This window comes from Balaenoptera acutorostrata, chromosome 13, assembly GCF_949987535.1.
Source record: "Balaenoptera acutorostrata chromosome 13, mBalAcu1.1, whole genome shotgun sequence".
NCBI lineage: Eukaryota > Metazoa > Chordata > Mammalia > Artiodactyla > Balaenopteridae > Balaenoptera > Balaenoptera acutorostrata.
The window spans coordinates 45,051,880-45,065,537 of record NC_080076.1 but is presented as its reverse complement, the minus strand read 5'-3'; the positions used below and the strand labels follow the sequence as shown (position 1 = coordinate 45,065,537).

Sequence of the window (13,658 nt, the reverse complement as noted above, 5' to 3'; positions counted from 1 at the left end):
TATGAAAAATAGAAAAAATGTCTATATCTAACTCATGGTTTAAGATGGGTATATGATTGGAAAATAAATGCACAGAATCGTGTTATATGCCATACCCAGATGGCTTGTTTCTCATTTTGTTCAATTTCAAAGATCATGGATGGTCAGAGCTGGAAGAGATTTTAGAGAACAACTTGACCACCTTCTTCATTTTCAGATGAGAAAACTGAAGCTCAAAGCAGTTCAATAATATTCTCAATATCACAGGTCTCTCCGCTTTCCTGTCAAATTCAGTGTTATACACATGCACACAAACTACAAAAAAGTTGCAGTCACATACATACACGAGGAGGGAAACAAGCCAAAATATGGCTCTAAAAAGACTATGCTTTAAATGTTACTGATTAAAAAAGCAAATGGAAAGAATTTGAGAATCATAGATGGTTCGATATTCAACTCTTCAAAGAAATAATTCTAAATTTAGACATGAAATTCTACTGTTTTCTTTAAGAAAAATCACATACACGCTTCTTTGTGCTTCTCTGACTAAAGTTCTTTATGATTATTACAAAAACAATTTTCTGGAAAAAATCCATTACTATAATTTTGGTGATAAGGAATCATTTATTTTACTGAATTCATTGTTACAACAAATTGTTTGTGCTTTTCAGTTATTAATGCTCTAGTCTTTTAATTTTTCTGTAGACATCATTATTCATTTCTTTAATGTATGTGGTAACTTCAAAATAATCCTATCTGCAGGAGAGCCAAAATAAGTGCTTGCCCAAGCCAAGGGTACTGCTAAATTGCAAAGAGTAGATTTTATTTGGTCAACCTGTTTTTTTAGTTGATTAACTATGATTATCTAACAAGAAACCCCCTTAGCAAGAAACATGAGATGCAAATGTTATTGTGATTTAAAAAAAAAGACCTTTCAAATGATTTCCTCCAATTGCATACAAGCGATCATTCATTACAGCCAAAGTGTGGATGGCGCGTTTTGTGTTCATATCTTGTTTTCGAGCCCAGACATCCATGACGGGGTCATAGCAATACAGCCATGGGACATATTCTCCATTGTGTACACCCCCTGTGAATTAAGCATAGACACACAAGTCAAGAAAATGCCTTGGAACTGAACTTTGTAACACAAAGTGGATGAATGACTTGCCTGAAATGTATATTTTCCCATTGTGCACTGCTCCCGCATGAGCTGCCAGAGGCTGTGGCAAAGGGGACACATAACGCCATTCATTTGTTTCTAGGTTATAGCACTCCACGCTGGACAAGTAGCCAGTTTCATTCCGTCCACCAATAACGTATAAATGTTTGTCCAACCGACACGCGTAGAAACTGGCTCTTCTACAATGAAAAAAACCAAAAAACAAAACAACCCAATGTAAATCACAAAAGGAGTCCAGTCAGTCACAGGAAGGGGGGACATCCTGCTTCAGAAAGGGGTGCAGACCTTTGGAAATTACGCATATAGCTCCCTTCTAAATCTGAGACCTTGTACAGCAACCATCTGCAGTGCCCATGCTGGTTAAGATTATCGATACTAAAGTCACAGTAGAGGAGAAATTGACAAACTCTTTGTTTCAGCTCTTTTTATCTTGCTTTTTATACACTGTTAAAGTGTTCACTAATGTTTGGGATATTTGGTACCTTGTAAGGATATCACAGCTCAATAAGACAAAGTGAAAAATGAGGTAGATAATGCAACAATAATAAATTATCTTGACATTCACTTTCTTTATGGTCCTTCAAGGGTCATTGTTCCCAATTTATAAGAGAACTACATCATCAAAATTTTTCTTCAATTATCATGTTTTTCTTTTTTCCTCCCAGGACGACTGCAAATAGAGAAACTTTTTCAACTGAATATAGTGTTGAAATCTTGCTCTTATATAACCCATATTAGGAATTTCATCTATGTAGCTTTTGGTGTTGATTCTTACGAACCTATAAGGATATTTTAAAGTCTCTTTTCAAGAGAAACTATTTATTAAATTATCCCACCTGCCATCAAAGGCAAAAGACATGCAAGCTGTGTTGAAAGGACTGGAGACAGGGAGGCCAGTTCTGAGGGAGAATATAATCTAGGAGTGAGAGATTGAGGACCTGAATTAGAGTTTTAGTAGAAGACATGAAAAGAGGTGATGAAAGATATTTTAAAGGAGGATGTAAGGCTTAGTTACTAATAATATATGAGAGCTGAGGGAGAAAAGAGGTTGGAAGAGGACTCAAAGATTTGGAGTTAGGATGACTAGGTTGAAATCTTAAGCAAGTCCTTGACCTTTTGCTTCTTTTTTTCTCATTCATGCTACAGGAATAATATACTTCATAAGGATAACGTATGGTTCAATACTGAAAAAGTACAATCATGAAGTGCCAAGCCCCTCAGAGAACATAATTTATGTTTGTTGAATTAATGGTTTTTATAAAAATTGATGCCAAGACTCTTGGGCAATGTCAACAGCAAAATAAGGAGCCCTAGAGCTTTTAAATCAGGTAAACCTATATTGTTTGGAGATTTTCCAAGTTGTGTTTACTAAGTGTCAAAACCTCTGGGAAGCAGTATATAGCATCTTGATGAACAGTTTGTTCTCTGGAATCAGATTGCCTGGCTATATGACTTATTGGGTGTGTGGGCTTTGACATGTTACTTAACCCCCTCAGCCTCAGATTGCTCATCTGTAACATATGATGGTATCTTCCTCGTGGGGTTGTTTGTGAACACATGCGTAAAGTGTTTGTCATAGTGTCCAACATTTTGTTCATGCTCAGGAACTATCAGTTGATATTATTTGGATAAAAAGGTTTTAAAAATCAGCTATCAAGATGTTTGCATATAAACTTTTCTGAATAGTATTTTAAGTGATGACTAAATTCTTTAGTGTTTTTATATAATTTATACCATAAATGTATGGCCTATGTTATGGATGGTGATATATGCAGTTTTATTTTCTTTTTTCCAGCTTTATTGAGGTATAATTGACAAAACTGTAATACACGTAAAGGGTACAATGGGATGATTTGATATGTGCATACACTGTAAAATGATTTTCACAATCAAATTAATTAACACGTCCACCAGCTCATGTAGTAACTTTTTATCGTGTGAGAACACTTGAGATCTACTCTCTCAGCAAATTTAAAGTAAACAATACAGTATTATTAACTATAGTTACCATGCTGTACATTAGATCCTCAGAATTTACTTATCTTATAATTGAAAGTTTGTACCCTTTGACCAATCTCTCCCCATTTTCCCCACCCTTATCCCCTGGCAACCACCATTCTAATCTGTTTCCTTAAGTTTGACTCTTAAAATAAGATTCCACATACAAGTGATATCATACAATATTTGTCTTTCTCAGTCTGGCATTTCACTTAGCATAATCACCTTCAGTTTCATCCATGTTTGTCACGCAAATGGCAGAGTTTCCTTCTTTTCTATGGCAGAATAATATTCCATTATATATATTCACCACATTTTCTTTATCTATGTATCTGTCAACAGACACTTAGGTTGTTTCCATATCTTGGCTCTTGTGAATAATGCTGCAGTGAACATGGGAGTGCAGATATCTCTTCAAGATACTGATTTTGGTTCCTTTGGATATAGTGTATGCGAAAGTGGGATTGCTAGATCGTAAGGTTCAGATAGTCCTGAAGTCTGAAGTCCTGAAGTCTGAAGTTCAGATAGAACCTTTTCTGGATAGTCCTAGAATTGTTCACATCATTGATAATTTGAGAGTAATATTTTGGCTATGATTTTTTTCCCTATATTTTCTTGATGGTTTTGAAAGAAATATGTGCTGTACAAAACTCGGAAAGATGATGAAAGGAAAAAGAGAGAAGGATAAGAATAGGAAGGAGGATAAAGAGCAAGTGAGATAGATTTCATTAAATAAGGGTTGTTGTTATCTTGGGCCCGTGTCTTCTGAGGCATATATGAAACTCCGAAATTGTGAAAAGAATTTTTTAATAAAATGTCATGTATTTTATATATATTTATGTATATATGTGCATTTTTTGGAATATGTTTGGAGAAAGATTTTTGGGGGAAGTTTTTAATCAGATTATCAAGGGGATTAATAACCTAAAAAATTTGGGATTTCCTGGTATAAAGAAGTAAAAACTCATCTAAATATAAAATTGGGTTTAAAAACAATAGCAAAATTAAGTGCACACAGATGGACCACTGGTTCCTTCCATTTCTCTAACCAGATTTCAATTGCTCTCTTATTGAATATGATAGGTCAAGGTTATTTTACTAGCGCTTTTACCTTCCCAAGTTAAAATATTTGATTGAAAAGACCGACTCACGTCTACAAAAATCTGTACTAAAGTAACACAGATATTTCTTTGCATCGTTGACACCAGGGTAGGTCAGTGTCCCTCTTTCATATGATTCTATGACAGGTTTTGGGGCGTCTGAAATCATTAATTTACTAATGTTACTAATAGGCCATCTTTAGTGGGCCAATCCCATAGTTTGGACCATGTGGGTAATGTACTATATTCTGAATTCTCCTATGTATTATGTACTATATTCTGGTTTAGAAGAGAAAAATGTTAGTCATGACAAGTATGAAAATCCTCTATTTAATGAAGTTTAGATAGTGGAGAATAAGAGAAAGATCTTCTTTTGGCAGTGTGAACTCCTTTTATCTTGTCTAAAGTTCAGTTTTCTCACTCTTTCTGTTCTGGCTCCTTCGTTCCTCTCTTAACCCGAGGGAGCCTGTCGGAACTCTCTATTCTTAGCCCAGGCGTTCCTAATTTGAGGCTCCGTGTACTCCTAGCTTTATCCACACAGTGTCACTGTTAGGTTCTGAACGGGGGGGAAAAAAAAAAAATCAGTAGGTTTCACTTCCTGACTAAAAGTGCATTTTTATGCAGAAATTTTAATAGCGAAGGTTCTGAGTCTCTGACTTATTCCCTTGCATGCCCAAAGTGAGAATTCACGAAATGCATTATAGAAACACTGGATAGTTAATGGTCTATCAGCAACTGTGAACATTTGCTCGAGGCTAAAATTTTACCGTACCAGGTCTCTCCTGGGAATGCTCCCTGCCCCACCTACCCACATGAAGAGCACACCTGATTAGGCTGTTTTATTTTGGGGAAAAAGGAAGCTCAAGATTATTGAAGATTTTTTAACGGAATTATACTATTTGTATTTCAAATTGTTCTTCTCTCTCTCCTCCACCCCTCCATCCCCTGTCCCAATGCCAGAGAGGATATTTAATGAATTGAGATAAGTTTAAAAAGACTACCAATGACCTCTACAAATATACTTTGAAACTGTGTATTGTACAGATCTTTACAAGTTCTTTCTGACCCTTAGGTCAGAAAACTGAGATTGTATCTCAGTTTCAACTTTTGACTTTTACCATCATGTTATAAACAACAGATTTTTAAAACACAGTATTGTCTCCCATTGTTTCTTGTAAGGCTGCTAGAAACATAGTATTTAAATTTGGAAACATCTTTATTGTATTTGCTTCCAGCTTTTCACTTAGTCTGTGAAACTTAAACTTTGTTACCGGTGCTCTCCAAATGGCTTTCTCTCTCCCTCCCTCCCTTCTTTTTCTTTTCTGTTTCCAAGACTAGCTAGGGGGTAATATCTCCACAAGAATAATACCTAAAATGTCTACTTTTTTGGAAAACAACATTAAAGTCACCAAAGCATTTTTATTGATCCAAGTGTTCATTTTTGCCCTCTTCTTACTGAAGAATCAAATCCTAAATCTGAGACCAAAACAACTCAACAGCTTTACATTTATCTTTGTACTTTTGTCTAATCACTTCTGTCCGTAACCTCATAGGCAGCAGGCATACAATTCATGAGTTGACCTATGGTTGAGTAAGCCTGGAGGTCACGTGCCCATTTCTCTGCTGAACTGGGAGGGTGTTCTGCACTTTTCATAAATTTATTTATTTATTTATTTATTTTTTGCTGTGTTGGGTCTTCATTTCTGTGTGAGGGCTTTCTCCAATTGCGGCAAGTGGGGGCCACTCTTCATCGCGGTGTGCGGGCCTCTCACTATCGCGGCCTCTCTTGTTGCAGAGCACGGGCTCCAGACGCGCAGGCTCAGTAGTTGTGGCTCACGGGCCCAGTTGCTCCGTGGCATGTGGGATCTTCCCAGACCAGGGCTCGAACCCATGTCCCCTGCATTGGCAGGCAGATTCTCAACCACTGTGCCACCAGGGAAGCCCCTGCACTTTTATTATATTCTTTTGGACGCTCTGATTAGGTAAAATAATCCTAGGAATTTTCCCAGCCCGCTCTGTAAGAGTGGGTGACCCCAGAGGTGGCTTTCAATGTGTTTCTATTATTCTCAATCAGTTTGGTAACTTCTCAGCATAGTAACAACTCCTCAGCAGTTAGGCAGCAGCTAATGGAAGGAGGGAGGTGGGGAACTTCTGGTGAGTTTGACTCATGATCTATACAATGCAAAATTAACTCAAATGTCTCAAGAAACCTCTTTTCTGATCTGAAGAGTATCTCATATATTTTAGATTTTTTCCCCTTCTTTGTTTAATCACCAATTAAACCATGCTGGTAGCTAACTGTACTTGCTATGTTGAATGGAAGCTCGGGAATGACAGAAAAATTTCATTTTAAGTTATGGATTGCTGCCTAGGTCAACCAACCCATAGGAGATATGGAGCTAGAAGATTGACTGGGCATTTGTGAGATCTGCCTTTTCCCATTCAGCTCTGGAAGGAGCTCTTTATTTGGTCTATCGAGTTGATTGTTCTAAATCTAAAAAAAAACTTCTTTTACTAGGGACCTGACATGATATACCATAATGACTTCGAAAGAAACGTTAAACAGTCCATCCTGTCAACGGTGGCTGCCGGGTGCCGACAGACCATGGCAGGTCTTTTTATCAGGTCAATGAGCTGCTAAAAATTGTCTAAGTAGGACCCTGCCATGATAGGCCATAGCGCCTCAGAGTAAGTCATTATAGAATATCAAGTAAACAATACACATTTAAAAAAATTACTAATTAGGTTTTGCAGCAATACTTCTCATCCTTAGGGGCTCTACAGTGAGATAATTGACCGCGACGTGAGTTATGCCTCCCAAACCCAAGGCGTGAAGGTTAATTATCGTGGTGAACAGCCCCCAGCAAAGGCGACCATAGTGATGAGATGCTGACATTTCAAACATGTTATTGATGTGTATTTTTAAAATGTTTTTTTAATAAAATTTTTTGGAATGGTTTTGATTAAAGGGTAAAGTGATGCAGCTACAATAACAGCAACCAGAAAATAACCCCAAAAGGAGAGAAACAAGGTACTTTGGAGAAAGACATCAGGAGAGGCTTTTATATATACATGTATACACAACAGGAGGATTGAGAAGTTTGTCAGGATATTAACTGACTCAGAATAATTTCTTGAGGTACCTTACAACTAGACATCCCCTAATAGTGTCTGTGGTCCTTAGACTATATTGTGCCTCATCATTTTCAATGTATAGCTTTTAGTCTCCTGAAAGAGAGTTTTAATATGCTTATATGGAATGGGAAGTTAGATATTGTTTCTTTAGAGCAGAGATTCATACTCTCTTTCTGTAGTAATGTACCTTTTTGAGGAATGGTATGATCTGAAAATTTCTTTTTAACTTTGAATTTATGATTAAGGATTTAACTTGATCTCAGTGTAATCTGATTGAATGTTTAAACAAGGAGATGTTAAGGTTATGAAGGAAATAAGAAAGAAAATTATTTCTTAGTCCAATCGAGAAGAGGAAATAGGTTGTAGCTTATCGTTACTATTATATTGGAAAATTTGCTCAAGAAGATGTTGAGCTATTATTTGAAAAGAACCAAGTGTTCAAACTTTAGTGTGTGAATTTACATGTGCATATTAAGACATGGTGTCCTGCCTAAGTAACAGTCAGGAGAACTGAATATGTATAAACATAGTTGCCTTATTGTCCTCTGATGCCAGGAGAACTGGGTGAGATAACCACTGCATACATTAAAAATGAGAGGACACTTTGCAAAACTGTTTTCTTTGTAAGCTAACAAATCACCTGTTTTTGAATGTACGATGGGGAGATATCTGAGGAGGTAAATGTAATGAATTTGAGACTGTGAGACCTGAAAACTTCAATATTAAAATTTCTGCATCAAAGTATATACATATCATTGTGAGAATGGTGTTTTATATTTCAGTGGTAAGATTTAAATATATTATAACTAAGAAGAGTGGAATAGCCAGTGAAATTGTAGCTCTGCTTGTCAAAAAAAAAAAAACAAAAACCAATTCAATGTGGAAAAGGAAGACAAGTCATGGAGGGCATTATGCTAAGTGAAATAAGTCAGACGGAGAAAGACAAATACTGTATGCTATCACGTATATGTGGAATCCAAAAAATACAACAAACTATTGAATATAACAAAAAAGCAGCAGACTCACAGATATAGAGAACAAACTAGTGGTTACCAATGGGGAGAGGGAAGGGGGGAGGGGCAAGATAGGGGTAGGGGATTAACAGGTACAAACTATTAGGTATAAAATAAGTTACAAGAATATATTGTACAACACAGGGAATATAGCCAATATTTTATAACCATAAATGGAGTATAACCTTTAAAAATTGTGAATCATTATATTGTACACTTATATTGTATAGCAACTATACTTCAATAAAAAAGTGAACTTTAGTAACAAAAAAAGGAAGACAAGTCATACAAATTTTTTCTTCCTCCATTGGGACAAATAATTGACTTATTTGATTATTTTTTCCATTGAGTTAATAAGGCAGTTAGTCTAAGTTGGCCAGGCCAGGTTTTGTATTTGACTCCTGTGTCTTTCATTGGCTCTGTTTAGCGTACCTTATCATGGAAAACCATTCAGCATCCTTGCTTCCAGTAAAGCAGCCACAAATGTTTCAGACCTAAGAAATAGACACTTACCTTTCTTGCATGGGCGGAAGTTGTATCCAGCTATTAAATCGGGGATCATATCTGCTGACAAAATTTGTACTGTGTTTTCCTGTAAAAATATATTTGAGACACTTAAAACTTAAATTCCTTTGTTGTTTTGCACATTTAAAAGTATTTTATAAGATGCCTCTGTTCTCAGGTTTAACAAACAGATGAATTAAGTAGAGGGACTATCTAACACAGTATGAGAAGTGATAAGTCAAAAGAAAATCTTATGTGCCCCTTCGAACGTTTTTCCTTTTTTTCTTCTTTTCTCCTCCACTTTTTCTGGGGGGAGGATGAGTTGGAATAAAAATAAATCAACCATAATAATAAAAGCAAGTATGTTTACCAGACTAGTTTTATCCCAAAGTTAGGGTAAAATTTCTGTATTTTGGTGTTTATAGGTTTTAAAAACATGAAGTTATTGTCTATACATAATCAGTTCCAGAGACTAACTTGTGTGATATCTCTGGATAGAACCTTTTTCTAAATGATCCAAGAATTCTAGCAGTGGAAGAGTCCACTCGGTCTCCAGGGAAACAATAGCAATCACTACAATAAGAGTTTGCATTAGGAAATCAGTTGTAGGCTATGACTGTCATGCAAGTTCTGTTTGTGCATTTGGGGAAAGCACAGTTGCTGTGATGTATCACAGGTACATTTACTGAAATGGGAAACATGCATCCTCAGAGCTGGTTAACAAGCTTATCTCCTCTGTTGAGCCTAAGGAACACAGTAATGCCTCCAAGGTATTAAAATGAATCTTGTTTTACATACAGATTGACACCAAAGCAAGAAATAGAAGCAAAAGAGTGTATTCCATTTTCTGTGTAGCAACTGAGATGACAATCATCTAAAGCACCTGAAGTCTTAGCTCTAAAAGTCTGTTTTTCATTAATGTATGTGTAACTAACCATTGAAATATAGGTACAAAACTTCACCACAGGAATAAACAGATAGGATTGTGTGTGTGTATGTGTACACGCACTCACACGGGCATGTATACACAACACAATTATTAATTGCAAGAATATATATTGAGCGCTCACTCTGTGTCTTATGTGTTCTAGGTTCTGGAAATATGTTGGTAAACGAGAAAGACAAAGTCCTCGTTCTTATAAATAAATAAACACAGACTTGTAAATAAATACATATATAATAATGCTATAGTTTCTTTACCAAATGCCAGAAAGAAAAATAAAGCAGGGATTGAAAGAGGGGAAGCCAGTTTCAGCAGGATGGTCACCTGCTCACAGATATCTTCTGCAAGCCATGCAGATATCTACAGAATTAGCGTCTCAGGCAGTGGGGAAGGTGAGTATAAAGTCCCTGGGCTGGCCATGCATTCAAAACCAGCAAGAATGCTGGGGTGACTTGGACAGAAGTCGAAGTATATCAAGGTCCAGACATGGTGTGTCTTGTGGACTGGTGTCAAGTTTCGTCTTTTGTCATAAGAACATCAGGAAGTCAGTAGAAGGTTTTGAGCAAATGAGAAACATGGCCTAATTTACCTCTTATCATGATCACTCTGGCTGTTGTGTAAAAAACTAGACTGTACAAGGGCTGCTCTGGAAGTGGGGGACCTGTCATGAGGCCATCGCAACAGTCAAGGCAAGAGCTGGCTTGAGTGGAGGTGGAGGCAAGATATGGTCAAGTTTGGGATCTATTCTATGGGCGCAGCCAATAAAATTTTCTGATAGATTGAGCATTGGTATAAGAAAAAGTAAGTAATTAAAGACGACTGCTAGGTTTTTAGCCAGCGGAACTGGATGGAAGGTCATGCAATTTGCCGAGGTGGGGAAGACCAGGCAGGGGGAGTTGGGGGGTTAGGGAGGGAAGCCATGAGTTCTGTTTTGGACTTAACCTTGAGAGGCCTATCGGATCTCAAAGCATAAGTGGCTGGTAGGCCACTGGCTAAATGAGGCTGCAGGTGCAAATTTTGGAGTCATTAGTCAAGAGATATTGTTTAAAATCAAAGAACAAGATGAAACTCTTTAGGGAAAGGGTATGGAAATGGAAGATAATGAGTGCTGGAAATGAGCCCTGGGGGGGAAGAAGAAAAACTAGCAAAGAAAAGGAATTGTCAGAAGCAGGAGGAAAAGTATGGTGGTATTTCAGAAGCCACGTCAAATAGTGTTTCAAAAAGAGGAGTGAGCAACGGAGAACTGACCACAGGATTTGGAAACATGGGGGTTGGTGGTGACCATGACAAGCATTGTTTCAGTGGATAGGAGGGCAAGAAAGCCTGAGTGGGGACTCCTCAGGAGAGACGAAGATATAAGAAAGCAGAGGCAAGAGGATAAGCAATGCTTCTTAGGACTTTTGACACAAAAAGAAGATTATAGCAGGAAGATGCAGCATCAAGAGAAAATTTTATTTAGTTCTTGGTTGTGTTTTTCAATTCAGAAGTACTCCAAAGTCCTTGAGTAGGCAAAAGGGAATGAGGAATAGGCTTTAAGTTGGAGCAGAAACAGTAATAAGAGAGATATGTTTTATCTAAAATATACGAGTAGCCATGGATTTGGTGGTAGCAAGATGCAGATTTTATCTTTTGATTGCTTCTGTCCTCATTGGACTAAGAAGCAAGGCTATCAGCTGAGAGTGAGGAGGGAGGTTTTGGAGAAAGGTATTTGAGGAGAGAGGTGTGAAATAATTAACTCAGAGGGTGGAAGAGTGCCATTGACCAGGGAAACTTAGTGGAGTTGGCTAGTAGCCAGCATGGTTCATTAGTAGCCAGCATGGCCGTATGGTTTTCTATGTCCACATTTAGTTGCTCAGGGGGAGGGGAGAGGTGGAAGAGAGTTGGGTTCAACCAGGACCAGGGCTTTACCAGGCAAGTATAATAGGAGAGAAGGACACGAGGGCTGCAGGTGTATGCACTAATGTGATTATAAGGATGGGCAATAGAATATAAGCTCATAAGGAGGGAAGTAAGGGCATGAGGGGATGACGGACAATGAAAAAGTGGTAGGGTAGAGTGAAGGAGGTGGCATTTCCAGGATAACAGTGGGTAGCTGCCACATAAAGGGGCAGCAGGTGGTAAAATCTGAAGACATCCTTTAAAGTGGTGAGTTTTAAGGATGTGGGAGTGGCAATGAAGAAGAAGTAGAAAAGCTATCAGCCTCCAATAATGTGAAATATAAGGGCGGGGGTGGGGAACAGAACATAGTCCCCATTGAAGAGGGTAGCTGGGAAAACAGTCCTCTCAGAGAATAGCCAGGCTTTGATTAGAAAAGAAGCTGAAGGGACCATTTAGGGAAGAGTTTAAGGATTATAGGGATCTTGTTGATGTGAGATCATGAGTTCCAAGGATTGCATGGGAGGGTTTGGATGGCCTGGTTGGGTGGTAAGTCAAGTTTTATTTGGGGATTACAGAAAGAGTTGGGGATTGCAGAAAGAGTTAAGAGTGCCACGAGTGAGTATGACCCAAAAGACTTGGATCCCACAAAGGGAGGCTCCAACCCAAGGAAGGATTATGTCTAGAGTTGGTTTATAAGAAAGTTTTTGTAGAATTTGCAATCATCTCCCTGTAGAAAAAAAGCCATTCTTGATAGTCAGGTTTCAAGGTTAATTCCCAAATGTATCTGAAGATCAGGGTTGTTAAGAGGAATGTAGAATATACACACCATGTATAAGAGTGTTTCTCTGTGAAGTTTGGCTTAGAATTTCCATTTGGAGGAAGACATCTGCCTCTTTTCAGCAATGGGACAGATGCCTTCACATGCTGAGCACAGGTGGTGGAAATCAGCTATTTGCTTTGCTTATTGGTGGTAACGGCAGTGGCCTTCACTCAGAGAAAAGGCTAAGCAGGGACTGGTGTGATTTCGATGGAAGATGAAGAAAGAGTTTCCAGAGGCAGAGTTGCTGGTGTGAAAAAAGGGCAAGGATGGAGGATGGGAAGATAAAAAGAAGAAAGATGTTCTAAAGTTGGCAAAGGATGTGCAGAGGGGATAATAAATCTTAGAAGGAATGAGTGTGGTAGAGTGAGGCAAGTGAGATAAAATGGGGACATTCATTTCTTCCTTGTGGCTTTCATTGACACTGCTTAGAAGCTTGAGGGGGTAGCCACATGCAATGAAATTTTGGAATACTCTTCACTCCTTTAGTTTCTTCTCATCTATTCCATTTTCTTCTAACTCTTCCTCCACTTCTTCCCTTTTTTGATGATGTCCTGTCACCAGACCCTGTTGTTGACTATCATTTGGGAGATAGGTAAAATGGGGCAGGGGCGGCAGTTTTCAGCCAGTGGTGGAGGGGAAGGAAGGAGGAAGACAAGGAAATCCCCCGCGGGCAGTTTTTTGGGGAGTCAATCATCAGTAAGTGACAAATGTAAATTGGTTCTCTGTTAGTTGGGGCACTGAAGGAATATATGCATGTGTATTAGCATATTACAATGCAGTCTATCACTAATGACATGAAGGGAGTTAATAGGAGTTAATATCTATAGCTGAGTAGAAAAAAAATGTATGTATCTTGCTTATATTTCCAGTAACTCATATGTTTTATGATTTCAAATTTTGGTCCTGTAATCAAGATAATCAGTAAATAAAATTATATTTGTATTTTATGTGTACCTATTTGTGTTTTATGAGCATGTATTGAAATGTACTTTTTTTGTATTTCATTCAAAGACATGCATCTCAGGCACCATTTTCATAAGGACTAAAGTTTAACTTAAGATTTCATCTTTGGAACTGATGTATACATAACATTTAAACTCATGGA

At 37.8% G+C, this 13,658-nt stretch overlaps 1 protein-coding gene across 1 annotated transcript in view; it reads right to left on the bottom strand.

Moving 5' to 3' along the window:
• KLHL14 (kelch like family member 14) overlaps positions 1-13,658 on the bottom strand; it is a 101,354-nt gene that overhangs the window by 6,262 nt on the left and 81,434 nt on the right. Inside the window, exons 5-7 of the mRNA XM_007167052.3 lie at positions 8,922-9,000; positions 1,151-1,341; positions 911-1,069 (exon numbers count right to left, since the gene is read on the bottom strand). Of these exons, the coding sequence (XP_007167114.2) occupies positions 911-1,069; positions 1,151-1,341; positions 8,922-9,000 (429 nt within the window). The remainder of the gene's footprint in view (positions 1-910; positions 1,070-1,150; positions 1,342-8,921; positions 9,001-13,658) is intronic.